At 54.0% G+C, this 27,518-nt stretch overlaps 1 protein-coding gene across 1 annotated transcript; it reads left to right on the forward strand.

The window, feature by feature from the left end:
• Positions 1 to 1,020: 1,020 nt before the first annotated feature.
• Positions 1,021 to 27,155, forward strand: Map2k3 (mitogen-activated protein kinase kinase 3). Its single transcript, XM_004640317.2, has 12 exons — positions 1,021 to 1,247; positions 14,586 to 14,652; positions 15,105 to 15,153; positions 15,942 to 16,055; positions 16,291 to 16,410; positions 17,586 to 17,702; positions 18,427 to 18,478; positions 20,133 to 20,260; positions 20,576 to 20,653; positions 24,552 to 24,691; positions 25,919 to 25,964; positions 26,486 to 27,155. The coding sequence occupies exons 1-12, from the start codon at positions 1,199 to 1,201 to the stop codon at positions 26,567 to 26,569; spliced, it is 1,044 nt and encodes a 347-aa protein (XP_004640374.1). The 5' UTR covers positions 1,021 to 1,198; the 3' UTR covers positions 26,570 to 27,155.
• Positions 27,156 to 27,518: the final 363 nt, after the last annotated feature.

Genomic DNA, 27,518 nt, shown 5'->3' on the forward strand with positions numbered 1-27,518 from the left:
TTAATGGCTCCTGAAATCCCCATAGTCTAAGTGGTAACAGGGGGAGGGTTGTCCTATGTGGGCATTATACAGATAGACAAGCAGATAGGAAAGAAACAGGGCCTGGGAAATTCAGGATGGCTTACATCCAGGGTGTAAAATGACATCTTATATCCTCTGCAACTGAGTTTCCTTCTGTATAGGGCACTAATGACATGATCAAGAAAGCTCCTTGAATTGGTTTATCACTAGACACCACCAGGTTCACCCAGCATTCCCACCCTGGCACGGTGCCCAGCGCGTGCAGGTGCTCGTAGATGCCTGCTGATGCAGGACAGAAATGCATGCACACTGGGTAAGGTATTAAACCCTTTACAAGAGTCAATCCAACAAGCATTTACCACCTCCCGCCAATGCCTGGCGCCCGTTCTCTTCAGTTGTGCGGGATGGGTTGGGGCAGGGCTGTTATCACAGCTCTCACACAGGCGGAAACCGAGGCTCGGGGTGTCGCCGACTTGCCCAAGGTCACCCTGAGTACAATGTTGCCAAATCACACCTGAACCAGGGTCTGTGGAGCGCACTTATAACCCTGTAGCAAGATCCACCCAGTCGGTTACTCTCGGGATCTCAGGGTTTTCCCAGATGACGCACCGAGACCGGTGCAAGCCGGGGACCTGCAGGGGGCCGCGGGGTGGGCCCTGGAGGCTTGCCAGGGACCAGGCTGGTGCCTGACTGGCGGGAGGCGGGCGCGGTGGGTGCTAGGGAGTGGGTGGAGCTTGCGCCTGGACAAGCAGTCTAAGGAAAGCGACTGTGGGGGGGGAGGGGGGCAGAGCCTGACCGGATTTGGGTTTTCTGAGTGGCGGGCGGGCTTGACAGACAGTGGGCAGGGCCGGATCCTGAGTTCGTGGGCGGCCAGGTTTGTGCTTGACAGGCAGCCCCTGGCCGGCGTCTGATAGGCGGGGGACGGGCCTTGGAGACGCGAAGGCCAATGAGCGCGCCAGGGCGGAGCCTGCGTCGGCGCGGTCGGGCCCGGGCCCCCGCGGCACTTCCCAGTCTGGGTCGGCCTTCGCCTGTCGCGGTCGCCTTCTGGGTGCCGCCGCCGCCTCTGCTCTTCTGCCGCGCCCGGGCCGTCCGCCCGCAGCCATGAGCACGCTCGGCCCCGGTGGAGCCCGTCGTCCTCTAGATTAGTCGCCGCCGCCTCTTGAAACCCGCCTGCAGCATGGAGTCGCCTGCTTCAAGCCAGCCCTCCAGCATGCCCCAGGCCAAAGGTAGGTGCGCTGCAGGCTCGGCGGCCTGACCCCTGCGCCAGCCGGGTCGGTTTGGGCTGTGAACACCACCTCCGTTTGGTCACGTCTTATCTTGTGTGGGGCCTAGGAAGCAGTACCCCGGCCAAGAAACCCTCCCTGTTTGGTCCGCGTTCCCGCCCCAGACGGGGACTTCATCTCGACCCCCCAGTTTAGGCCTTGGGACTGTACCCAGGCCGAGACTCCTAGGCTGGACTCAGGCTAGGACCTCGTTTTGCTCACCTCGCCGGAGGTCCCAGGTCAACGACTTCACCTTGACCTCCTCATTTAGGCCTTGGGGTGGCAGTCCGGGCAGAAACTCAGTTGGTCTCAGGTGCGTTCGCTCTTATTCCCACTTGGGTCCTTGGGCTGCTACAGCACCCCTCTCAGCCCCCGGGGCTGTAACCAGCCGGGATTTGACTCTTACTCCCCATGTGGGTCACACATATTTTACTGTTGTTGGGAATTTCACTGTGCCACAGTGCAGGTGCCCCGGCTACACCTCCATTCAGAACTCCCCTTGGCCCCCTCTTCCTGCTGTCATCATCCCGGCAAGTGCCACTCTGCACTGCTCTGACTGGCCTGCACCCAGTCTTGCAGCCCCGTCTAGATGGCCGCTCAGCCTCCCATCCTTCCCTATCACAGCCCCTTTTCCGGGGCTCCTCCTTGACTTGAGTTGCAAGCTTTTCTCTGCCCTTGGGGAGCTCACCCCCTGCTGAGCCGCCTCTGCTCCATCGCTGATCGCCCCCAGCCTGTCCCTGCTGCTCAGGTCCTGGGCTGGCCGCCAGAGCAGGGTGCTGGCAGCGTGAGGGGGTTGCTCTTGTCTTCTCCAAGTAACTGGCCTTCCTGGAAATTTTTGTGAGGTGGCGGTGGAGGCTGGGGCAGCCGCAGCAGCAGGATTTGTCACGCGGAAGGGGGAGGATGAGACTTGGAGGGCAAAAGGGGGATTTTTTTCAGGAAGAGGAAAGGATGTTTTTGGCAAGTTGGAGTCTCAGTAGGCTGGGCTGTGAGAGTTCCAAGCCGGACATAGCTGTAATGAATGAGCTGACTCTTGCAGCCTGCTGCTGCCTTACCCTTTTGATGTCTCTGGGCCTCAGTTTCATTATTTGTAAAGTGAATATGAGGAATATGGCAAAAAATTGTGGCTGCAGAAATGCTTTAAGCAAGTGAAGGTGAGGTAGTAAAGAGCTCAACAAGCATCTAGCATACAGTAGGTACTCAGGAAGGGGCTGCACTGCAAATCTTGTTATTGTTGCTGTCAGGCCTCCTCCATGGGAGGTCAGGGTTATGCCTCTGGCCTGCAGCTGCAGGGGGTGGAAGGTACAGTGGGCACTTTGAGGGCTCCTCAGCAAGCATTATCTCCTCTTCCTCTTCCTTGGAGGGGCTCAGACCTGAGGAAATCCCGGGAGTCCTGGGGAAGTTGTGTGCCCTTCTCGGTCCCTGTTACTGGTACCTGTGGTGGCTGTGGGCTGAGCTGGGTGGGCAGGGTAATTATGTCTTACATAAGTAGGAGGCTGGATCCCTGACCATTGCCTAACCACTGTGAGTAACTTTGGAGGCACTCACTGGGGAGGTGGTGGTGGCGGGGAGCGACTTGCCATCCATGGACCTCGTGGAGGTTATGGAGGTTGGGTACTGGGAAATCAGACACTTTGCTTGGGGGTGCTAGGGGAGGTGTTGGGAGCATTGTTTGTTGTTAACTTTTTTTTTTTTTTTTTGGTGGAACTGGGGATTGAATTCAGGCCCTTGTACTTGCCAGGGAAGTGCTTATTCTACTGAGCCATCTCCTGATTGTTGGAGGTATTTCATCTCTTCCAGGCAGGAGCTGCTACCTCATCAGAACAAAAGTTGCACTCTGGGTGGTGAAGGGAGAAGGGGTCATGGGGTGATGGGAAGGTGCTGTGGAGGTGAGGGGGTGCCACTAGCCCCCATTGTTGTATGACTTGAGGCCTGGCATTGCCCTCCCTTGGGCTCTGCAGAGAGTCAGGATGAATTTCACACTTGTGGAGCCAGATAACAGATAAAATTGGGTGGATTGGATGGTGGTCAGGGCCCTGTGGCCTCTTTGGAATCTAGAGAAGGATGTGATGGGGGAGCCATGATGTCCTGTCACCAAAATTCCACTTAGAGCCACCACATGTCAAATTTTTTCCATGTGCCATGCACATTTGTTCCTCCTTTGCCCCACTGCCAAGTAAGAAGACTCAGCCTCAGGGCCACTATATGCCTTGGCAAAACCGCATACCGGTGGCAAATGGGGGTAGGACTTACCATATTGGTCCCCACAGTGGCCTCCCTTGTCCCATTCTTGTGCTGGATGCGTGAGCTGAACTGTAGGATGCCCCATCCCTTCCCTGCATCACACTGTGTCCAGTGGTGTCTGCTCAAGGGCAGCGAGGCCTGGAGGGTGGACCAGGATAGAAGTGCTGCCTCCTGTGTGCACAGACCACTATAGCTGGCACGGTGCATGCTCATAGCAATGTTATCCACTGGAAAACTAAAGTTTCATGGGGAGTGGCTGAACTGAATCTGCAGGGTAGGGGTCCTCACCAGTGCCTTCCCTGTCCTGGGCACTGAGCCCCAGCTTGGAGCTCTTCTCCACCTTTTCAGAGGAATTTGAACAAAGTAGGGAGTACCTGGCACTTGACCTTAGTGGAGCTTTGCCTTTGAGCTTCCTGCCTGGCAGCAGGCACCTAACCTGTCTGCTGTGTCACAGGCCTGGGAGTTTTCCCTGAGTGTATGGGGCCTGCAGGCCCTACAGCTCTGCTTCTTTGGTCTCCTCCCTCACATGCCATCTCTGGCTGGAATCAGAGGCCAAGGGCAGCTGGTGCTGGAGCCACTGTGCAGGGGCACATGTGATCAGCAGGGTTCTGTTCTGCAAGCCACATTTGTCCTTGTGTCATGTTGCTGCTCCTGCTGCCTGGGAATGCCACTGCTGGGTACTGCATGGTTGATCTTAGCATGGCTGCTCCGGCTGTCCAGTTAAGCTGCAGGGAGTATTGTCTCAACCTGGCCTTCCTGCTGTGGTTGCAACCCACCCCTCCTATCCTGGCTGTTGGAAAGATTGGAGGGTGGCACCTCCGGGACTTCCCCCACCCCTGGAGTGACGCACAGGAAACTCTCTATCAGCCAGCCTGTGGCTCAGCCCCTGAAGGGAGCAAAGTTCTCAGCCAGCCATGTGGGGAGCGGGCTGGGGCAGCCAGGCTTCCGGTGAGTGAGTCAGCGGGCACTGGGTGCTGACTCACCTACCGGGCATGCCAGCCGGCTACCTACAGCTTAAAGGGGCAATACCCATCGGCCTGGTGGTTGAGAGGGGGCTTTATGTGCTGTCCCTGCAGGACGGGTACCGGAAGTAGCCTGTCCTCAACCTAGGTTGTGCTGGAACCCCAGGGCAGGCCTTCTGTGTCAGCCCAGGAACTTCCTCTATTAGGCAAAGGGCCCTGCTTATTCTTGCTCACCAAGCAGGAGCAGGTGGTGGCGGCTGTTTACTGCCCTTGGCCCAGGGGACTCCTTAAGCTCGGATGTGCAGCTGGGGGCTCTGGGATGGCCAGGAGCAGAGGCAGTACAGGGTTAGCCGGGTCAGCCCAGGCGGGACTTGGCCCCAGCTCCTGGAAGCCAGTGATATGGAGAGGTTACGAGCTCATGCTCTGAAGCTTCGCTGCTTGGGGTCAGATCCCAGCTGGGGATATCAGACAAGTTGCATCTGGCATATCTCTGTGCTTCAAATGTTTCAGTCTCCTGGGCATGGCCCAGCTTTCAATAAAGAAGCCTGTTTCCTCATCTGCAGAATGAAAGGGGACTGTGCACTGTATGTGGACACAGACAGCCTTAGTCCACAGTGGCTGAGTACCAAGTACTGGTCGCAGCAATCTTGCCTGTGTGGTCAGGAGCCCAGTGGAGAAATCCCTCATCAGGGAAGGAAGTGGGGGTGCAGCCTTGGCTCTGGTGGGTAGGTCTGGGTTTGAATCCTGGGTCCTCTGCTTCTTCACCTAGCCAAATATAACGTGCCTCAGTCTTCTCTTCTGGGCTGTGGGAGTAAACATCCCTCGTTCAGGGTGGTGGTGAGATCAGAGATAGCGCCTGTCAAGCGAATGGCATCTGCTATTATTTTGTTATTGTTTTGGTTGTGGCTGCTGTTCGTTGGTGGGGGATGGACGAACAGGACTAAGACTTCAAGACAGAAGGCTTTTCTGGCCATAGGATCCTTTAATGCTGCTTAGAGTTTATCAGGCTTTAGGCCTGCTCGCCCCTCTGGTCCTCAACAGCTTTGCATCTTCCACCTCCCCCAACCTTTACTTTGGCATCCAGTGTGAAAAAGATAGTGAGGGCAGGTGGGGGAGGTATAGGACAGGAATCAGGACACAGCCTCCTGGGCTGGCTGCTCAGTTGGTGGAACTTCTTCAGTGCCAGGCATGGTGCTTGCTGGGCCTGTGGGAGATGGGGAAGAGGAATGTGTGTCCTGGATGTTCTTGTGCCTCCTCCTGTTTTCTTTCCTTTATCATTTCAAAAATTGAACTTTATTGTGCATGCGCTGTTCAGATCACTGTCCTGTGGAATCCCCAGGCTGGTGTCCACACAGAGGTCTGTAGTGCAGCTCTGTCCCGCACCCAAGCTGTGTATGGCCCCAGTGTCTTCGTCTGCGCAGTGGAGCTGGTGCTGGAACTTAAGCAGCCTTGCTGTCATGGGGATGCAGTGTGTCAGTCCCTAGAGTGCTGAGTAGGGGGCCAGCCCGTGGGGGGCGTGGTTGTGTCTGTTGTTGTGTTAAGTGAATTTTTCTCGTGTAGGGTGATGCCCAGCCTGTGAGACTGTACTGGTGAGCCTGACTTCCTGCACCCGTGTCAGGGTGCTAGTGTCACCAGCATTAGAGGTTTGTCCTGAGGAGTATGTGCATTAGCAGATGTGAAGCAACAGGGCAGGCTCCTTGGGTCAGGGTCTTGATATCAGTGGAAGGGTTTGGGCATAAGCAGGTGAGTGCGGACCAAGGACCCTTGTTGCACTGAGTAAGTGGGTTCTTTGTGGTGGCTGCTGTTGGTCAGTGTGGCTGGAGGCCTGTCCCAAACTGCTTTGGTGCGAGACTGGAGGGTCCCTGCCTTGCCTAGTTCCTGCCTGTGACTTGGCTTGGCTTTCTAATGGACGCTTTGGCCTGCTTATGACACTGCCCACCCCACCCAGGTGACCTGTGGCGACTTTCAGGTGACAGGGCTGGCTGTAGACCCGGCTGTCCCTTGAGCCCTTGCTGATGTCCCCAGCCTCAGTGTCCTCCATTGAACGAAAGGGATAAGAAACAGCCATGTCTTGGAGCTGCTGCTAAGGGTGAGACGCAGTGAGATCTGTCAGGTGCAGGGACACTAGGTACTGCTCAGGGATGAGTGTCATAGTCACTTTCTCATCCTTAGGACAAAATAGCCAACAGAGAGGAGGGGTTTATTTTGGCTTATGGTTTTCAGACCATAGTCCATTGGCTCCAAGGCAGCACAGATGGCAGAGGGACACAGTGGAGGAGATGCTGCTCTCCTCATGGCAGCCAAGAAGCAGACCGTGAAAGAAGGAGCCAGGAAGGGAGAGAAACCCTTCCAGGCCACTCCTCCCCAGACCCGCCTCTTCTAGACTAGCATTCAGCCTTGAGTCCCTCTGACCCAGTTACCTCTCTAAAGCCCCGCCTATGACTGCCTGAGGCTTCTGGGGACACCTAGATTTGAACCATAATGCCAAACTTGAACTTATGCCATGTTTTGTTTTTATCACTAAGAATACCTTTTTAGGTTTCTTTCCCCATCCCATGATTTACTAATGAGAATGAAAGTAGGGGCTGGAGCATACAGCTCAGTGGTAGACCATTTGCTAAGCATTGCAAGGCCTGGGTTGCATCCCCAGCACTGTAGTAAAAGAGATAAAAGCACAGAGATCCCTTGTTGCGATGTGGCCTTACGGACTCATCCGCAGGAACAGCAGCTTGGGTGGCCTGGATGGTCTGGTGGCTCTCCTTCTGGCAGGCGGAGTTCTCTGGGGACCTTGTCCATTGCTTGAGCACAAGGCCTTCACAGGGTCCTGGAGAGGGTCTGTACCACTCGTGGATGCCCCTGTCCTCTTGCCAATCTCAGTCTCTTGTCTGAGTGTCAGTGCCTAGAGCACTGGGGCCTGTACCACAGTCGGGCCAGCCTGGTCATTGACCAGAACTATTTTTTTTTGAAGTTAGCAAGATTTTGCATTTCTTTTTATTGGTACATTTTGGATATATATAGAAAGATCACATTCATCATAGGGAATTTGCACCTGTACATGATAGATCTTGCTTTTTTTTTTCCTATTCTCCTCCCCTCCCTTATTTACAAAAAGCTTTGTTTCTGTTTTTTTTTTTTCCCCTTCTCTTCTTTTTTTTTTTCAGTTCTGGGGATTGAACTTAGAACCCTGCACTTGCCAGGCAGGCGCTTATTCTACTGAACTATCTCCCCAGCCCATATTCTCCTTTTCTTGACTCTTCCTTTCCACCTCTCTCCTCTCATTCCCCTTTTCATTTTAACATTTTCTCCCCAATTTCCAAAACCTCTTTGACCAGAACCATTTGTCCAGGTATTTTCTGTGCACAATTATATTTAGCTTATGTAGCAGTGTGGTGTGGTCATCACTCCTATTGTTTAGATGAACAAACTTAGGCCTAGTGTGTGTGTGTGTGTGTGGAGGGGGCTGGGGTTGGGGGGGGGTCTTGGCCTTGGTCAGGAAAGGGTATCCTGGGAACCTGGTTTTGTCTGAACAACCCCTGGGAATTGCTTGTTCTCTCCTGTAGACCACGGCCTCAGTACCCTTACGTAGAACGTCAAAGGAGGAAACTGAGGCTCAGTGGGAAGCATGTCCTGCTCCTGGTTACACAATAGCCCAGGGCTCCCGGCACCGCTCCCTGGCAGTCAGCCTCTGTCTGAGTGTCTTGGAGCAGATTTTGGGGCTGCTTTGCTGAGAGGCAGGCGAGGCAGGCCTGTGGGGTCTGGGCTGCCAACGCCCTGTGTCCAGTCAAGGGAGTCCTGGGGGCTCTGGCCAAAGAGTCTGCTGGATTCCTGATGACACTGCGTTGCTAAGCAGCCCCCTGCTGGGTGCTGCTAGTAAATGAGGACTCAGGTCCAGGCCCCTAGTGGGGCCAGGACCTGGGGTGTCAGCAGTCCTCACGCTTATTTATTTTGTTTCAGTAGTACACACTTAAGTAGCTGACGTCATACATGTTCAGTCAACAATCTCAAAGAGACAGTAAGATGATTTCTTGCTTCTCGGTGGAGTATTTGGCGTAGGGACAAGGGCCTTTTTTCTTTCACAAACTGCTTTTGGTACTTACTACCTGGGAGACAACTCCTGGTATCTCCCCAGAGGTCCCTCATGCCAGGCTTTGGATTTTATAAACCCTGGGCCTCAGCTGCCTCTTCTATATGGTAGAAATCATAGTAGTTTCTGCCTTTTGGGGTTGCAACTCAGATGTAATGCAAATTATACAGTGCTCAGCCTGTGCAACTGTATCTGGGACACCTGCATCACTGTATTTGTGCCACCAGCTTTTCCTGAGGAAATAACAGGGCAGTGGACACGAAGTGATAGGCCAGGTGCAGAGCTGTGGAGCAGAGCTGTGAGGGGTGTCTTTGGAAGGGTTTGGGCAAATTGAGGGTAGATGGCTAGCTGAGGAACAATGTCTGTCAGTGGGTGGCCCAGGCCTGGCTTAGAGTAGCTGCTCGCAGAATGTGAGTGGGGCTAGGCCACTGGAGGCACAGCTTCGGTGAAGGGGACCAGGCATGTTGATGGCCCCTGCGGATGAGGAGCCCAGCCTGGGAGGCCTGTTCCTGGGGAAGGAGGTGGCCATTGCCCTGAATCATCAGCCCTCGGCCTCTGTGTTGGGCCTGCCTGCCACTTGCCACCCAGACCCTGCTTCCCTTTGCATCCGCTGTTCTGCCTCTTGTCCCCTGGCACGTCTTCCCACATCTGCCACTTGCTTTTGCATCCTGGGTGTTGTTGGCACTCCCACCCTCAGCATGGCCTCTGTGGCTGAGGGGCTTGTGTGTGCTGGGACTTGTTAAGCAGTACCCCAGCCTCTGCCTGCCAGATGCCCATGCCCTCCACTGCCCCTGGCTGTGACAGGCAGGAGTGTCTTAGACACTGCCACAGTGCCTGGCTTGGGCCTGCCCTGGCCTTGGAGATGGAGCACAGGTGCAGAGGGAGCATGGTGGGGAAGCCCAGTGGGGAAGCAGGCCTTGCGAACTGCGAGACCTGGTGATCCCCAGGGCTCAGAGGCAGGCCTGGCTAGCTGGCCACATGCAGTAGGCAAGGAGGGCAGCTCTGGGCTCAGAAACCTCAAGACACTCTCCCTCAGCTGTGGCTTGTTGCTCACCTGTGAGGTGGGAGAAAAGGTGGTTCTGGTGCCAGGGTGACCATGAGGCTGGATGGGGCAGCGCCCATATGGTGGGTAGTAGGTGCTAAGTGAGAGAACCTTTTTCCCTTCCTGTGGCCCACATTTCCTTCAGGCCTCGTCCTGGTTCCTGTGCATGCTTAGATTTTTGGAGACCTCTCTGAGGGTACTTGGGTCCTGGGGAGAGTGTCATGGGCATGGACACTCAGGGCTGGGATATCTCTCAGAATCAGGGCCCATGAGAAAGGCCTGAAATACCCACAAGTAGGGGGGCAGGTATTGCTTGGTCGCAGGAGCCTTGGTTTGGGCTGCGTGGGGTTGGTGTGCGGTTTCTCTGAGAGCAGCTTGCTACAAGGCTGTCTCTGCTCCCTGTGGGATGTCAGACCTGCCTTCACATCCACAGCCCCCTGCAAGCACACCTTGTGACTGCCACTATGTGAGTCTCTGCTCTTGGACCCACTCAGCACTGCAGACCCATGCAAACCCTTCTGTCATGGAGCTACAGAGAGATCTCCTGGAGCAGAGGGCTGGTGCAGTCTTAGCTGTGGGTTTATAAGCCATCCTAGCCAATCTTAAGTCAGACATTGCTGAGGCTGCGCACTGATAACCCTGGAGGTCAATCTATTACCACTGTATCAGGCCCTGAGAGGTTCAGTTACTTGCCTAAGGCCTCACAGCTGGGCAGAGGCAGAATCGCAATTGGACCTGGGCTGTTTGGCTCCTGAGTGACTTCTCTAAGGTATAACTACAGAATAATGAGTGGTGAGAAGTGGCAGGAGCGAGGCCAGTAGGATTTAGGGAGAGTCAGTAATAAGGGAGCTTTGCTGGAGTGGTCAGGAGCCTCTCTGAATAGGCCATGTCTCACCGTGTAGAGTTTCAGGAAATGGCATTCTGGACAGAGGGGATGGCATGTGCGAAGGCACTGGGGTGGAAGAGAAGATGGCCCATTCAAGCTGTGCTGCTCGTCTGTGATCCCAGTGACTTGGGAGCCTGAGGTAGGAGGATTGAGAGTCCATTGCCAGCTTGGGCTACTTAGTGAGATCATATCTCAAAATAAAAATGAAAGAAAAGGCTGGGGATATAGCTCAGTGGTAGAGCATTTGCCTGGCACGTGCGAGGCCTCAGGCCCTGGGCATGGTGCTGGAAAAAAAAAAAGACTCATTTGAGGGATGATAAGGGGGAACAGTGGCTCGAGCTTGAGGGAGGGGCTGGTTGGAGGAGACTTGGAGCAGCTTGAGCTGAGGCTGGTGTGACCTCAGGTCAGCTGCTGAATTTTTCTTGACCTCAGTTTCCTCACTCCCTGTGGAGGGTGCTGTGGGGCTGGTGTGGCCTGAGGATACAGACCTGGCACCAGGCTTGTGTGCACAGGATCCCTGTGAGTTGAGTCTGGCGGGCCTGTTGGGCTTTGCCGATGGTGGCCTGTGTTTGTTGTGGCTACGGTCACCACCTCAGGCTGCACCTGGGTAGCCCTGGGCTGCCTGGCCATCTGGGCCCAGCCCTGACGTTGATGGCAGATCTCTGTAGTGGTGGCTGGTGGCCTGAGGCTTGTTTCTGGGTTGTCTCCATGGTGACCCCACCCACTGCCCCTGACAGCTGGTGTGGGTGTACCACAGAGCCCAGGTCACTCCTGACGCAGGCTGGTATCTCTTCAGGACAGGTGGCAAGGTCAGGCCGAGTGCTGCCCAGCCTGGGAGGAGGGGTGGGCTTCGTACCCAGCCTTGCTGTGGATGGGGACATGCCCTTGACAGGTGGGGAGACTAAGTCCTGGTGAGGTGATTATCTTGCAGTCTCCCTGAATCTGCAATGTAAGGTGGATAGAAGGCGAGAAGCCAGAGGCAGCCTGGGATGGGGGTTCAGCTGGGAATCCCCCAGAGAAGGCCAGAGTTTCACTTTTTTTCCCCTCCATTTCTTTTCTTTTCTTTTCTTTTCTTTTTTTTTTTTTTGTACTGGGGATTGAACTCATGACCTTGCACTTGTCAAGCAGGCGCACATTCTACTGAGCTATCTCCCAGGTCCCTCCCCGCAGTTTGAAACCATATTTTATTCTATTCTGTTTATTTATTTTTTTAATGTATTTAGTACAGGGTCTACAGGGTTTCACTACATAGATCAGACTTGTAGAGATCCTCCTGCTTTCACCCTCCCAAGCCCTGGGATTACAGGTGCGCACCACCACGCCCAGTCTCAGCCAACATTGTTAGTGCACCCTGGGGGCGGGGCCAGTCCAGCCTGCCGGGAATCAAACCCTGGTCGCTGCAGGCGCTTTAGTCCACTAAGCTTCTGGCTGACCCTCCATTTTTTTTTTAAATGTGGTTATAAATATCCAATAACTATCTTTAAGCAGAAAACACCCTTTGCTTTCTTTTTTATAGCATCATTAGCACAAAAATGTTGTATGCCAGGCACTCCACAGATGCACCCTCTCTTACTCCTCTGACCTTCTGAGGGGGTAGGTGAGTGGATGGCATTTCTGTTTAGCTCTGTCTTGCAGATAGGGAGCCTGAGGTGCCAGGGGCAGCCCAGCCTGGTTTCACAGCTGGGTACAGAGATTCCCTGTGGCTGCCTTATTTCAGCTGCACTGTAGCCGTTGGGCCAGAGTCCCTGTCAGGATCCCCTGGAGCACACCCCGTGACTGTGACCCAGAGGTCACAGGCAGATGGTCCAGAGGAGCTGACAGCCCTGTACAACATGACTTCTCTTTGCTCTTTTTGTTCTTGTGCTGTAGTATGTCTCAGGCGAGGGGAATCCTGGGAGCCTTTAGGTCCCCAGGCTAACTTCCTGTTTCCTGCCCAGCATGAGGTCCCAGGCCTCTGTCTACCACATGAGAGCTTTCTGTAGGAGGGCATTGTGGATCCCCAGCTGGCCTGATAGATCTCCAGATCAGCACTCTCAGGAGTCCAAATGGCCCATCTGCCTGGCTCACGAATGCAGCTCCGCGCTGTGTTGCACCAGGGCTGAGGCTGGATCCCTTTCTGGTTCAGAGGTGGCTCCAGAGATGGGGTCCCTGTCAGGTTGTGGTGGGGTCATGGGTTGTTCCCAGGCCCTGAGTGGCTAGCAGTTAGAGACGCTAGCAGCAGTAGGGGTGCAGAGGTGGTGGTGGTGGTGGTGGTGGTGCAGCAGAGGGCAGGCTGAGCAGGTGGCAGTGGTCCTTTGCAAGGGACGTGTGGGGCTGGTATGTTATTGCCTTGGGTGGTCCCATGGAGCCACGTTTGAATCTCAGCTTTGTCATCCACTTATGTTTGGTATCTTGGGTGAATACCTCACGAGAGTGGATCTGAGAGCATGGAGCACACTTCTGCCTTCCTTTATCCTGCCTCTTCCATTCTGTAAGATGACACTGTGCCTTTTTCAAAGAGTGGTCTAGCTCAGGAGCCCCCTTGTGTGCCAACCCAGCTGTGCTCTTAAGTACAGATCCTCCTTAGTGTCAATCAGTGCTGGCCTCAGCCAGTCTGAGGTGATGTGGGACCTGGGCCTGCTGGTGCCATGTGGAGGGTAGCATAAGTGACAGCTCCATGGCGCTGGGAGAGGGAGGAGCACTGGCTTTAGCCCCTGGGGCATTCGGGTCCAGCTCTTGGAGCCAGCTCTAGAGGGCATCCTGGCTGTCCCTGACCGCGGCCCTGACCAGGGAAGCGGGTGCTGCTGGGTCAAGCTCACCTTGTCCATCTCACTTCATAGATGGCATGTGGGTGTCCTCTTGTCCTAGAACGCATGTGTGCTGGCACCAGTGGCACGCTCCTCACGTATGTGTGACCATGGCCACGGTTTGAAGAGTGCTTTATGGTGTCAGTGCTCCAGCTTTCCCTAGAGGGGAAGCTGAAGTTGAGAAGGGTAAGGATTCCCTGTGCGTAGGTGCTGACCCCAGGTGTGACCCTGGCCAGGAGGTGCTGGCTTGCAGCTACTGTAAGCCTCTGGCCACAGGAGGCAGGCCTTTGTGTTTCAGAGTGACACACTGGGAGACTGAAACTTCTAGGGGATGGATAGTGCAGCTCAGGCCTGGGACTGGGTCTGCCTCAGGTACCACCTAAAAGGGGCCACTGGGGCTGGTTATGGATTGAGGTGGGGGAGACAATCTGGGCTCTGGTATGTGGTGGTGGGCACCGTGTGGGTCTGAGGGTGCTGTAGTGAGGCCCGCAGTTTGGAGGCTAGAAGTCTGAGGTGAGGTGTGGGCAGAGCTGGTCTCTTGAGGCTGTATGGTTTGGTTGGGTTGCACCCACTCAGGCTCTTGTGAGCTTGTAGATGGCCATCTCTGACGGGGCTTCTCATCTTGTCTTCCCTCTCTGCCTGTCTCTGTCCCAATTTCCTGTTTTATGAGGACACTAGTCATACTGGATTAGGGCCCACCCTAGTGACCTAATTTAATTTAATTACCTCTGTAAAGACCTCATCTCCAAATAAGGTCACATTCTGAGGTCCTGGGGATTAAGAAAGAATTTCTGAGCGACATAGACCTTCTGCAGGGTCAGGAGTGCTGGTGCCTGCAAACCCCAGCACTTGGAGCTGGCCCTGCTCCCTCCAGCCACGTGGCCTGTGGAGGGTGCCCGGGCTCCATCTGCATCCCCATCTCTGCTGCAGGATAGCCTGGCCATTCCTGCGTAGCCCAGCCCCAGGGCAGTGCACACTGTGCCACCAGGTGCACTGGTGGTGGCCGGGATGCATAGCTATAGCATGGACTCTGAGAGGCAGATGGGTGTGGCCTCTCCTTCCTCTGTGGGCTGCCAGGACAGTAGGTGCCCAGCCCCGGTGTGTCCTTTCCCTGATGCACCAGCTGGGGTGGGCTCACTTGCCTGGGACATCTGAAGTCCCTGACTGCACTATTCCTCAGGTATCTAGGGAGCCACATGAGCAGGGAGGCCTGCGTGATCTCTGTGTTCTACCTTACCCCATCTAGCAGACATAGATGAACTGAGGGATTGATCAGACACCTTCTCTTCTTTCCATTTTAGGCAAATCCAAGAGGAGGAAGGATTTACGGATATCCTGTGTGTACAAGCCGCCTGCGCCCAACCCCACGTGAGTCTGCCTCCGTTTCTCACTCTGGCTCAGCCAGAAGAGCCTTCCTGAGGGGACTTAGTGAAGATAGCAGCCAGTTGGGTGGGTGCTGGCTCTGCCTTGCTCCTTCTCCTGCTCTGAGCAGTGTTGGACTAGGTGGGTGACCATGGAAGCTAGCAGGCATTGGCCATCTGCTCTGGGACCTGTAAGGCCACATTGGCATCTAGTATGCACTTAGCCACTGATGAAATGAGATGGCCTTGGGAGCTGTGCTGGGGTCGAGACATTCCTTGTTCCCCTAGTCCTTCCATCTGTTAGAATAATGATTTTGGGGGCTGGGGAGATGGCTCAGTGGAATAAGCGCTTCTCTGGCAAGAGCAAGGGCCTGAGTTCAATTCCCGGTTCCCCCAAAAAAAAAAAAAAAAAAGAATAGTGTTTCTCCTGGAGGCTCATGGGATATGCTTTCTCCACAGACCTCCCAGGAACCTGGACTCCCGGACTTTCATCACTATTGGAGACCGAGTAGGTGCCAGTTGCACTGGGTGGGACCTCCCACTTATCTGCAAGGGCCATTGGAGGTGGCTATGGTGGTGGACAGCCTGGGCTCTGGAAAAGAACTTGTCCCCACCTTGGTGTTAGCGGGGAGTGGCAAACCTGCCTCCAGGGGTCGTGGGTCCCTCAGAGTGTGGGCATGAGTCCGTGACGTCTGTGTCATCTGAGCAATGTGATGATCACACAGGCTTCTGGGCTACCAGAGCTGTGGAGTCAGAGCTGGCCTGTGCAGCGGTGTGCATAATGCTTGGGAGGGTGCCAGGTGCAGAGAGCCTGACTCAGGGACCGTATGACACTGAAGGCCATGCTGGGGCCTTCCTGGTGCGTGCTTGGGGCCTCTTCTTGGCTGTTCTTACTGCTCTGACACTTCATGTGCCCATGTTCTATTCATCTCCTTGCTTGTGCCCCATATGTACCTCTTCCAGGGGAAAGCAGCCCTTACCAGGACAGACCTTGGTTTTCTTTGAGTCTGTAGTACCCAAGAGGGGCTTGCATCTCAGCAGATAGCAATCAGACCGATGATTCGGTCCATCAGGGTGGGGTGCTGTTTGCCTCCTTGGGATGTTGGTGCTGTAACGTTTTTCTAGAGGACAGTGTGAAGTTCAGAGTGTTACTTTCTCGAGGTTGTACAGTAGGGAGAGGCTGGTACGAGTTTGAATTCAAAACTTGACCAACTTGTCTGTTATTTCCACTGGATGAGGGGTAAGGGCCAACTCTTGACTTAGCAGCCACCAGGTTCTCTCTTTTTGTCCCCTAAGAACTTTGAGGTGGAGGCTGATGACCTGGTGACCATCTCAGAGCTGGGCCGTGGAGCTTATGGAGTGGTGGAGAAGGTGCGGCATGCCCAGAGTGGCACCATCATGGCTGTGAAGGTAAGCGGGCCAGCCTCTCCACCCTGCCCTGCCAGGAGGTAGCTGGAAAGGCTTCCTGGAGGAGGCACAGCATTGAGCATATGAGGTGGCCTCCTGCCAGATAGCTCTGTCACTTGCTGTGATAAGTGGTAGGGAAGAGCTTCTCAGGGCAGGCTGGCCATGGGTCCCTCAGCCTCCCTGTCAGGGTGAGGTGCTTGGCCCGCCCACCCTCCCTGAGCCTCACCTTTCCCTGCAGCGGATCCGAGCCACTGTGAACTCCCAGGAACAGAAGCGGCTGCTCATGGACCTGGACATCAACATGCGCACAGTCGACTGCTTCTATACCGTCACCTTCTACGGGGCCCTCTTTAGAGAGGTTCGGAATTAAGGAGGACTCCTGTCACCTTCTGTGGGGTTCTCTACAGAGAAGTGTTGGGGTAGGCAGGGACCAGTAACTGCCGTCATTCTGCCCCACTTGTGTGCCAGATGCCGAGGACTTGGGGGATGTAGGGGCACCAAACATAGCACCTCCCTGCATAGTTGCAGAAAGCACAGATCCAGTGGCCAGGCTGTCTGGTTCCCTGCTTCCCAGCTCTTGCTGCCCTGCTCTGTGTCTCAGTTTTCCTTGTCTATAAAATGAGGCTGGTGATTATGCACACTTCCTAAAGTTGTCATGGAGGTGAGAGGATGCACTGTGGGCCTGGGACTCAGTAATGGCTGTAGTTTGTATGACCATCTGCCACCCAGCAGCAGCAGCCATGAGGGCTGGAAATAGGCTCCAGACTGGGAGCAGCCATGAAGACATGCAATTCTGGGTTGGATTCTAGGTCTTTGGAAAGGACTGGGCATTGAGGGGAGAGAAGAGTTGGAGGTGTGGCTGGGGGCAGCGCCTGGGGATGGAAGGACAGAGCTGTTATACCTGAGCTGTGGCAAGTGATGTGACATGCTGGTCTGGGGTGAGGAGGAGACAGGAGTCAGGCTGGCTGGCATGGCTTGCAGTGGAGACTTAACTGTCTTTGCAGAGCTGCTGGGTGGTCCCTGGATGTCCCCCGCCCGGCCTCACTCTCTGAGACCTGGAGAGTCCGCACCTCCTCTCACATGGTGGGCGAGCACCCTTGTGAGTCAGGCCAAGCTGGTGGGGAGGCTAGGACGGGTTGCTGCCTTCCCACAGGCTGTCCTGGAGTGCAGGGATGTGCCAGGAAGAGGGAGCAAATTCCTGCAGGAGAGGGAACCTCTGCCAGGGCAGAGCTAGTAGGGGGGACAAGCTTGCTGGCTGTGCCTTGGAATTAGGGATCAGACAGAGGAAACCAAGGTGGTAGAGTCCAGAGGCCAGCACAGGAGTCAGCAGAGTAGGCCAGGTAACAAGAGCCTGGCGGGGTGGGACATGTTGGGTGGGCCAGGCAGTGAGGGTCATGCAGGTGGGAGAAGGTGGGAGGGATGATGGGAAGTGCCAAGTGGGCGGGCACCATCCTGCCCTACAAGGTGGAAGTGGGGCTGTCCTTCAGCAGCTTGGGCCTGTGGGCCTGGCTGAGCACTGGGTGTCCTCTGCAGGGAGATGTGTGGATCTGCATGGAGCTCATGGACACGTCCCTGGACAAGTTCTACCGGAAGGTGCTGGAGAAAAACATGACAATTCCAGAGGACATTCTGGGGGAGATTGCGGTGTCTGTAAGTGGCTGGGCTGGTTGGTGGGCATTCTTGGGGCCCGGCTTTGCCCAGCAGGACTGACTCGGGCAGAGCAAGCATTCCCAGGGGACCATCTCCTCCCCCTGCTGAGGTGAGTGTCTTTTTACTGAGAAGACCCAGGGCCTGGTGCTCCTGGAGTCCACAGACTTGGCAGTTCCCTGCCTCTAAGCTTTTGAATACATCTCTCATTTGGGACTATATATATATAAAAAGACTTCTTTATAAGTACTTCATATTAAAGGTGCTGTGAGGCATTCCAAAAAGATGCCAGCTGAGATGGGAAGAAACATTTGTTTTTTGAGTCTGAACATTTCTAGATAAAGACAGACATTCTTGCATCCAAAGGAAAAAGCAGTAGCATTGAGGCTTCCTGTGGTTCTTAGTCCTAACTGCATCTGGGAACCTTAAAGTATCCTATGCCTCACACTCCCTCTGCTGGAGGCCCCAGAAGATGCCCCCCCCCACCAGCCTGTAGCCCTACACCCCTCCTTTCTGGGAGGGGCAGCTGGAGATCTGCAGGAGTCATGGGTATTTCCTGTGAGACTTGGGGCTGAGGGAGGCAGCAGGCTAGGGAGTTTGCCCCAAGCTGGCCGGAACGCCAGGGCAAATGCTGGGGTGTGTGGAGGGGTGGGCTGCAGCACTTCGTCACTGTCAGTGCCACCTGTAATAACAGTCCCATCTCTCCCCTCTTCCCGTCTCTGTCCAGATCGTGCGGGCCCTGGAGCACCTGCACAGCAAGCTGTCTGTGATCCACAGAGGTCAGTTCCCACACCGCTGGCTGCCTGAGGCTGGGCAGGCCTAAGGCTCAACGAGGGATAGACTAGGTGCTCAGCATGCTTCAGGCTACTCTCTGCCCAAATGTGCTCTGACCTGTTGGTGCTTAGAGCACATGGTGGACCCACTTGTGTCCTGGGCATGGTTGACCATTCTTGCCTTGGTGTACAGTTGACATTCTATGAAAGCCCAGGACCAGGCATGCCACCCTGAGTCAGATAGATGTTCACAGCTGTGAGTCTACCTCTGCCAAGATGCATGCGCCCTTCAGCCTTTCTGGGTCCCCCTTCCTGTGTGGTGTCCTATGCCCATGGGAGTTGGTTTGTGCTAATCTTTTTTTTTTTTTTTTTAATTTATGTATTTGGTACAGGGTCTCACTACGCAGCTCGGACTAGTAGTGATCCTCCTGTCTTCAGCCTCCCCAGTCCTGGGATTACAGGCATGCACCTCCATGCCTGGACTCAGTTGCTGACTTGGTGGCTGGCTCAGCGCACCCAGGGCTGGGGCTGGTGCAGCATAGGGGTCCAGGGATCAAACCCTGGTTCCTGTGCTCGCCTGAGTAGGCACTTAGTGTTTTGTGCTGATCTTGAACATGCAGCCTATCATTGGCTTCATGGTTTTGGGCTCAAGGTTGTGGTCATTTAGCTGATTCTACTGCTACGCTCCAGTGCAGTCCATACACTCAGACTTACTGCTTTTTTTTTTTTTTTTTTCCCCATCCTTTTGAGAACTATGCAACTGTTTGGCTTTGAGCTCACTTTGTAGCCCAGGCTAGTTTTGTACTTGGAATGTTCCTCCTGCCTCAGCTTCCTGAGTGCTGGGATTATAGATTGCTTTTGCTTTTTTTTTTTTTTTTTTGATACAGGAGATTAAACCCAGGGCTTTCATTCTGAGTCACACCCCTGAGCCCTTTTTGATTTTTTAAAAATTTTTAATTTTGAGACAAGATTCTGTACGTTTCTCAGTCTGGGCTTGAACTTGCAATCTTCCTGCCTCAGCTATGCAGAGTGCTGGGGTGACAGGCTTGTACTCCCATGCCTGGCTTATCTTATTACTTTTTAAAAAATGAAGAACATTGAGCTGCTTTAGACCCTTTGCTATCCATCCTAGTCCCTGTCCCTAGCTCACAGTCACCTATCCTTTGGCATGGAAACCTCTACTTCTCCTGTACCATTTCTGCACCCAGGTCTCTATGGAGACACAAGGGGTGCCTGCGTCATGTGTGCATTTGCCTGTTGGTTTCTTGCTGTTGGTCACCTGCTCTGTTGTGCATAGGTCCTGTCCCCATGTGTTAGATGACTATGCTGCCTACGTGGCACCTTGTGCTCCCTGGATCTTGTGTCCAGAGTGGGAAGGATGGACACAGGTGGCTCTCTGAGCAGTGAATCCACAGCCACGTCTTTGTCTCTGTGGTAGAGTCTAGGAGAGGCATGTCCTGGCTTTGTCTCCCAGCTGTGGGCCCAGGCTCTGGTCACTGTGGCACCCCTCACCGCCTCACGTGCCTTTTGGGATCTTTGGACCCTGGTGAAATCACCCTGCAGGGTCTTGGGTGTGGGAGGAGGGGCACCAGCTGGAGTGTGGCACTGGCCTGCAGGTGGGCTCTGGGACTGGGCTGAGAAAGTCTGTTCCGCCCTGCAGACGTGAAGCCGTCCAATGTGCTGATCAACAGGGAGGGCCACGTGAAGATGTGTGACTTTGGCATCAGCGGCTACCTGGTGGACTCCGTGGCTAAGACGATGGATGCTGGCTGCAAGCCCTACATGGCTGTGAGTGCTGCTGGGAGAGGCCTGCCAGCTGGGAGAGCCCTGCCTCTGGGTGGTGGGCCTCTGCTACTGTTCTCTGCCACAGAGGGGGCCTGTACCACGTGACCTGTGCTTCAGGGCACCCAGTTTGGGAATGTAGGGTCCCTTAGGCATGAAGGGGCAGGAGTTGGCCACAGGGCAGAGTTGGGCCCTGACCTTCACTGGCCTCAGTTTCCTTCTCTGTCATAGATAGAACAGGTAAGGTTCAGGGCAGGTTAAAGATGGTGTGTACTCAGTCTTGGGGCAGAAGAGCTCATGCCCCACTGGTGTCTCTTGCAGCCAGAGAGAATCAACCCGGAGCTGAACCAGAAGGGCTACAACGTCAAGTCAGATGTCTGGAGTCTCGGCATCACCATGGTACAGCCCAGGGCTGGGTCCTTGTTGGTCAGGTGGGGATGAGTGGTGTCATGCCCGGGCCATGACCTTAAGGGGACTGGAAAATACTTGATGTCTTAATATTGGCTTCAAAATATAAGGTGAATATGTGCTGTGAGAAATTTCTGTCTGTGTAAGGAGAATGCCTGGGAGCAACACGGTGATGCCTTGGCTTCTGTATCCTGAGCAGTCTCCGTGCTCTGTGAAATCAGCCACTGGCTTGCCCCCAGAGCTGTTGGTGCGTATTTGAGAAGTCACAGCCAAATCGAGCTGTCCCTATGCAAATAACTTCCAAAGTGAGATAGCAAAATCTCTATGGATACTTCCCAGCAGGAAGCGTACTTCCTGTGGGCACCTGTTGCATTTCCTTGGATAGGTGAGACTCTTTACCCCTGGGCCTGTGGCGCTGAAGCGGACCCTGACATGGGTGGCTGTGGCTCCATGTGGAGGAGTGGTCCCTTGTTTCTTCTGGTACTGCTTGCTGGAACCCCACTCTTCACCACGGTGAAGTCACACTCTCACTTGAGAAAGCCCACTATGGCAGCCAGGAGGAGGCAGATTGCAGGGACAGGAGAACGGTTAGGACATTTCCCCACCAGATCTCAATGTACCTGAGGCAAGCACATGGGGACGGATGTTACGTCATTGCGGCTGCCTGCCTTCAAGCTCAGTCCAGTTGACATGACTGACTGCAGTGGTCATTAGTTCCTCTTTTCCAGCCCAGCCTTCAGGACTAATGTACCTTCCCAGTCCCAGAGAGCCTAGCCCAGGACAACCCCTTGCCTTGGTCTCCTTGCTTGTTGGTGTTGGGGATGGGGTTGTCAGGCAGAATCAGATCTGTGCTAAGAAGGGCTTGCAGTGCCTTTGGGTTCTCTGGGTCCCCAGTGGTGTATCTCCCAGCCCAACTCCAGCACCGTCCTTCAATAGTTGACTCAGGCCCCTTAACCAAGAGTTCAGCCACTTCATTTGCAGCAATGAGGGGCCTGCTCATTAGCTCAGTTGTGTAAGTGCCTGCTTAAGCAAAGGCAGTCAGGCTCAGGATGTGGCTTGATCTCCAGATTCTTAGGCTTTTGTAGACCTGCCCTTAAGGCATCCTGAGGTAGCCAAACAACAACAAAAATCCTTCATTTGCAGCAGTGTATCACAGCTCTGCTGTATTGCTGACCGCTTATAAATTGGGGGTTCTTGGTGTGATCACTTGCCAGAATGACTTACAGAACTAAGGAACAACCTCACTGTTTACTCCTGTGCCCTAAAGAGTGCAACTCATGAGTAATCAGGGAAGAGCAGTGGGAGGTGGGGGAACCCGGTCAGTACCCCGTGTATGCAGCAGCCCAAAGGCTTCTTGTGCTCAGTCTGCAGCCCATCCTCATCTCTAGGAAGGTGCGAGGTTGGGTAGGAGGTGTCAACTCTGATGGCCATCTTCTGCTGCATCTGCTGTGGCCAGATTAGAAGCTCCCCAGAAGGCCTTATAAGCATGGGCTTCACTGAGCAGTCTCACTATGGCTTCCTCACATCCGGCTCTTGGCCTCCTCTCTGTGTGGCCGTGTCGGCATGGCCGGAATGCTTTTGTGGCAGCTGGCTCCCAGCTGGAAATGTTTCAGAGGTGGCCTGGCATGGGTTGAGTCTTGCTTCTGCTTCTTTGCGTTGGTCCAGCACCATGATACCCACCCAAGTTCAAGGGGGCAGGGTTCCCCAGAAGCTGCAAGTAGAGTAGAACCCCATTGTAAAACAGGAAGTGGAGTAGAGCCCCAATATAAAGCATAGAGGAAATTGAATAGACCCCAGTTTAAAACAGGAAATGGTGTGGAACCCCAATATAAAACACAAGTTAGACCCTTTTTAAAACAGGGAAAGTGGGGGAAAATGACTTTTCCGTAGAGACCTTCTTGCCCCCTTTTGCTAACTGCCAACAGTATGTGTTTCCTGCTGTTGCTTCTTTGTAAAAGAAAAAAAGATTTAATTTTTTTCCCCTTGTTTTGGTACGGGGAATCGAACTCAGGACCTTGCACTTGCCAAGCAGGCACTTGTACTGCTGAGCTATATCCCCAGCCCCTGCCTTTTCAACTTAGTATTACACAGGGCTCAGATTCCTCTGAGCCATAAAAAATCTTTGTCAGCATCTTTCATAAGACTACAGCCATTTGCTTGACTGTGATGAGTGTGCTTTGTTTTTCCAACTGCTTCTTTCCTCCTGAACTCCTTACTTCCCCGGGGTGACTGTTGAGGCAGTGTGGCGTGTCTTCAGGTGGGCGCTGGCCCTGGGAGCTGCACATATTGCAGGTCTCAGAGTGGATGCCCCGGCAGACAGGTCACACTTGGGAGGGCTCTTGGTCCATAACATGCAGTGACCAAACACTGGCCAGTTTGGCGTCACGTAGAGGCCTCACAGGGGTCTCTCTGCTGCCCCCCCGCCTGAGACTGCTGCCTGTGGGGAGCCTAGTCATTGGTGCTGATACTGAGGCTGCTTCTAAATGTTTCTTTGACATGTGATACTATACCCTGCATGTTTGTGCCCACAGGCTCTTTATTTTTTAGCTCATTTGAAAATTATTACCCAAAAAGGGATTATAAGGTCAAGATTGGAGGTTTTTCTGTTTTTCTGATTATAAATTTAGCTGGTCTTTCCTTTGCAGCTCCTAGAGTGACCTCAGGTTTGAATGTTGGAATCAGTGAACACTGTAAGGGACAGTACCCCGAGGCTGCAGGGTTTCATCCCCTGCACACAGGCATGCACGCAGGTGACAACCACTGCCAGTGGCTTGTGTGGGTCATCTGCTGCCAAGGGCTTTTGTGCCTTGGCTGGAGAAGGGCCCATAGCCAGTTGGGAAGGCCCGTTCCAGCACAGTAATCGGTACTTATTTGGGTGCCAGTTCTAACACAAGGCATTTATCTGAGCCGAGGTCTGTTCTGTTCATCATGGTGATTGTAGCCTGTCACTGAGGGACCTTGTGCTGTGCCAGGCAGGGGCCTGGGCTGGGCTGACATGTGTTTTCACCCCACTGGTCAGACCGGGAGCTAGACTTGCTGTAGACTGGCCAGTCTGTTGGTGGCTTCTGCCCGCTTCAGACAGTGATAGGGCCAGAACCTGAGAGGGCATAGAGACCAGTTGACTTGATATTGCCTTTAGGGGTGGTGGTGGGGTCCAGGCTCAGCAGGAGGGTGAGACTGTGCCAGCCACTTGTCCAGGAGGTGGTCAGAACAAGAGTGATGGGACGGAGGAGGAGGAAGATGTAGCGTGAGGCATGGGGGTGGGTGCTACAGAGAGGGAGCCGCAGACTGCCCTGCTGATGGATGGGTGGAGCTGAGGTAGGGAGCTAGCCAGATTCAGGCCTCACAGTGTCACGTTCCTTCACCATTGCAAGACAGGCATGAATGACAGTTATCTCATTTGCCCTGTGCCCTTCTGCAGAAGCAATAGCCTGAATAAAGGACAGTAGACACTCAAGTCTGTGTTGGGGGGACATTAGGGAAGGCAGTGGGTTTTGGCAACCACAGACCTGGGACCTGTCTGACCTGCTACTCCTGCTGCCTCACAGCAAAGTACCCACAGCTCTCACCTTCCTAAAGTTTTCAGTGGAGCATAACCCGGCTTACTAGGTAAAATATGTATACTATCTGACACACCGATGCTTAGTCTGGTTGGTATGCCATGTGAGCTGGTTCTTCTGGCTAGGTCGGGTGCCAAGTCCTGGTGCCCCTGGCGTTTGTGCCTCGTTTGCTGGAATGCACGAGGAGGTCAGTGACTTGGCCCGTGGACTGCCTTATGGCCTGACTGGGGACAGGGCCAGGGTGGGCAAGTACTTCCAGTCCCCACTTCCAGTTCATAGTGTGGTTTAATCTTGGGCTGAGCCTGCTGACCCCACTGTCCCCATTACAGATTGAGATGGCCATTCTGCGGTTCCCTTACGAGTCCTGGGGGACCCCGTTCCAGCAGCTGAAGCAGGTGGTAGAGGAGCCATCCCCTCAGCTCCCAGCAGACCGTTTCTCCCCTGAGTTTGTGGACTTCACTGCCCAGTGGTGAGTTGCTGGCTCTTCCTGGACCACAACCTTTTCCCTGTAGCAAATAACCTGCCTTACAAGGTCGTATCCAAGCATGGAAGGCAGAAATAGAACATAAGGAAAATCTGACCAAACCCATCCTCAGGGGAGGCTTTAATGCAGTCTTTTTCAGATAAATTAAAATGAATTCAGTAGACAGGAAAAGAAAGAAAAGCATATTTAAGATGCAAATAGATAAACAAGTTTGCTCTTATTGATGTCTAGATCTTTATATCAAAATAGCGAACACATGCAAGGGAGCTGTATAAAAATTAATCACGTTGCTGTGCATGGTGGTGCATGCCTATAATCCCAACACTCAGGAAGCTGAGGCAGGAGGACCATTGTGAGTTCAAGTCTAGCTGGGGCTACAAAGAGAGCTAAAGGCCAGCCTGAATTGCATAGCAAGACCCTGTCTCAAAAAGACTAAGTCAATCAATCAGTCAATCATGTTCAAGAATACAGGGAAATAATATGTGCAAAGCTATATATTCTCCCCCCCAATATTTTGGTACAGGGTCTCACTACACAGCTTGGACTCAGTGATCCTCCTATTTTCAGCCTCCCCAGCTCTAGGATTACATGCGTGCGCCACCATGCATGGACTTGGTCACAGGCTCAGTGTGCTTGAGGGTGAGGCCTGCTCAGCATGTGGTTCCAGGGATCAAACCCTGGTCCCTGCACTTGCCTAAGCAGGGGCTTAGTGTGGTGAGCTATCTTGCCATCCCTATATTTTGTGTTGTGGGCAGTGAGGTACTTGGAGGAAAATTCATAGCTTTTATTTCTTCTAGAAAATAGGAAAAGCTGAAAACATTTTCAGCCCAGCAGACAAAGGTCATTGGTCAGGTTGACCCTATTTAGTTGGGGCCTTTGCTGTCCCAGGACCAGTGATGCGGTGTCTCCTCTCTGATTAGGTTACCAAGTAGATGATGGTTAGGCAGAGCATCTTAGGCTTCATATCATATCAGGGAAATTCCTTGTATCACTGTGGGTACAAAAGAACATTAAGACCCCCAAAAGGAGGAAGGAACTTGCAGTAAGTTTGCATGCATGGATCCCCATCCCATTGTGGAAGACCCCCACATGGTCCAGCCCCTCTTTCTGGAGCCCTAGGAGCACATGTCCCCTGCTGCTGCAGGGGGCATCCAGCTTGCCTGGGCTCACCTCTTCTGTGCCAGTGGTGTCAGCTGCTCTGTTTTCTCCTAGCCTGAGGAAGAACCCCGCGGAGCGCATGAGTTACCTGGAGCTGATGGTGAGTGTGGGCAGGAGGGTGTCTACTCTGCTGCTTTAGGGCTGGGCTGCTGCTGGTGGTGCTCTTTGTGCACAGGGCTCAGCCCTCTTTGGGTCCTGTGCTCATGCGTGTCAGTTCTTGGTCACCTTGTGTAGGTACACAGGTAGTACAGTGGGCAGCAGGACCATGGTGGTATCAAGGAAGGCTTCACGAAGGAGGGACCTTTTGAACTGAGTCTGGAAGGATGAGCAACATCCTTGCTGATAGAGAGATGGGTGGAGAGGGTGTTCTGAGTACGGGGCCCAGTGCGGGCAGGGTCCTGGCCGTGTGGGGGAAGCAAGGTTAGTGTGGCTGGAGAGCAGCCGCAGGAATTGGAGGAGGAGCCAGCCATGCCCTGGAAGGCATGGAGGCCTTCCTAGGGCACCGGGACTCCAGGAAGGTGAGGAGTGTGCAGTGCTTGAGGAGCACACGGGCTGGGGTGGCTTGGGAGGAGGGTGCCTCCCCCTTGTCTCACACAGTGACTGTGCCTCTGCCCCTACCAGGAGCACCCTTTCTTTACTTTGCACAAAACCAAGAAGACGGACATTGCTGCCTTTGTGAAGGAGATCCTGGGAGAGGATTCATAGGAGGCTGGCCTCGGACCCCACTCCGGCCGTCTCCCTCTGCTGAGGCAGTGCATGCCCACAGTCATAAGCTACTGCCATCCTGGCCCTGGGTGTTCTGGGAGGAAGTGAGGGGCTGCTCCCACTCGGCTCTCAACCAGCCATTTGCCCCAAGTGCCAAAGAACCAGACCTTTCGGGGCTCCTGTGGGCCCGTGTGGGACTCATTAGTGCCTCTACTCCTGCTGCTCCAAGGACCCTGAGTCTCCACCCCAAACCTGGACTTGGAGAGGCCTGGGTGCCCCTGCTGGATGCTGCTTCCTTGTACAGAGACGGCAGCCAGTGGTCAAGGTCACTGCCTCAGCCCAGCCCCGGATGCCACCAAGTTGTATATTTTTATATCTCAATGGACTTTGCACTCTGGCCCAGTGTGGAGGATGCAGTAAGGGGATGAGCCACGTGAATCCCTGCAAGACCCCCATGAGGGAGATGCCTTGAGCCTCCAAGGCCTTCACCCCAGCACTGCAGACAGGTCCTCCAAGGGGTTCCCCCATCACCCGGTGCCCACCTGCCACCTCTAAGGGTATCTGTTCACCTGTTCTTCTTCTTCTTCTTCTTTTTTTTTTTTTTTTTAATTTATCCTCTGTTGACTTTTGCTTTGTGGGGTTGGCTGGTTTTTTTTCTTGCATGTTTGGAACTGATCACTTTTCTTCCACTTCCTGGGGTACCAGCAGTGGGGGAGACCTGTCCCTGCCTAAACTGGGGTCCAGAGGCAGGCCTAAGGTCTCTGCTCAGAGTATGCCTGGGAGCTGTTCTCTCCCTCTCCTTGAGTGACCCACTCCACTGGAGATGTGGGTTTGCTTTGGTGGTGTTAAAAAAAAAAAAGAAAAAATATTTTTTGCAGAAAGACCTGCCCACCTTGGTCCTTTCCCCAATGGGGCAGGTGCCTTGTTGCTGTTTTAATAAAAAAATTTT

This window comes from Octodon degus, unplaced genomic scaffold, assembly GCF_000260255.1.
Source record: "Octodon degus isolate 3935 unplaced genomic scaffold, OctDeg1.0 scaffold00122, whole genome shotgun sequence".
NCBI lineage: Eukaryota > Metazoa > Chordata > Mammalia > Rodentia > Octodontidae > Octodon > Octodon degus.

Bases quoted from the DNA above. Each gene is read 5' to 3' on its own strand.
- Map2k3 (XM_004640317.2), top strand. From the start codon at position 1,199: ATGGAGTCGCCTGCTTCAAGCCAGCCCTCCAGCATGCCCCAGGCCAAA. The intron at 16,411-17,585 runs GTTCGGAATTAA...TGTCCTCTGCAG, and splicing joins ACGGGGCCCTCTTTAGAGAG to GGAGATGTGTGGATCTGCAT. The intron at 20,654-24,551 runs GTACAGCCCAGG...TCCCCATTACAG, and splicing joins GGAGTCTCGGCATCACCATG to ATTGAGATGGCCATTCTGCG.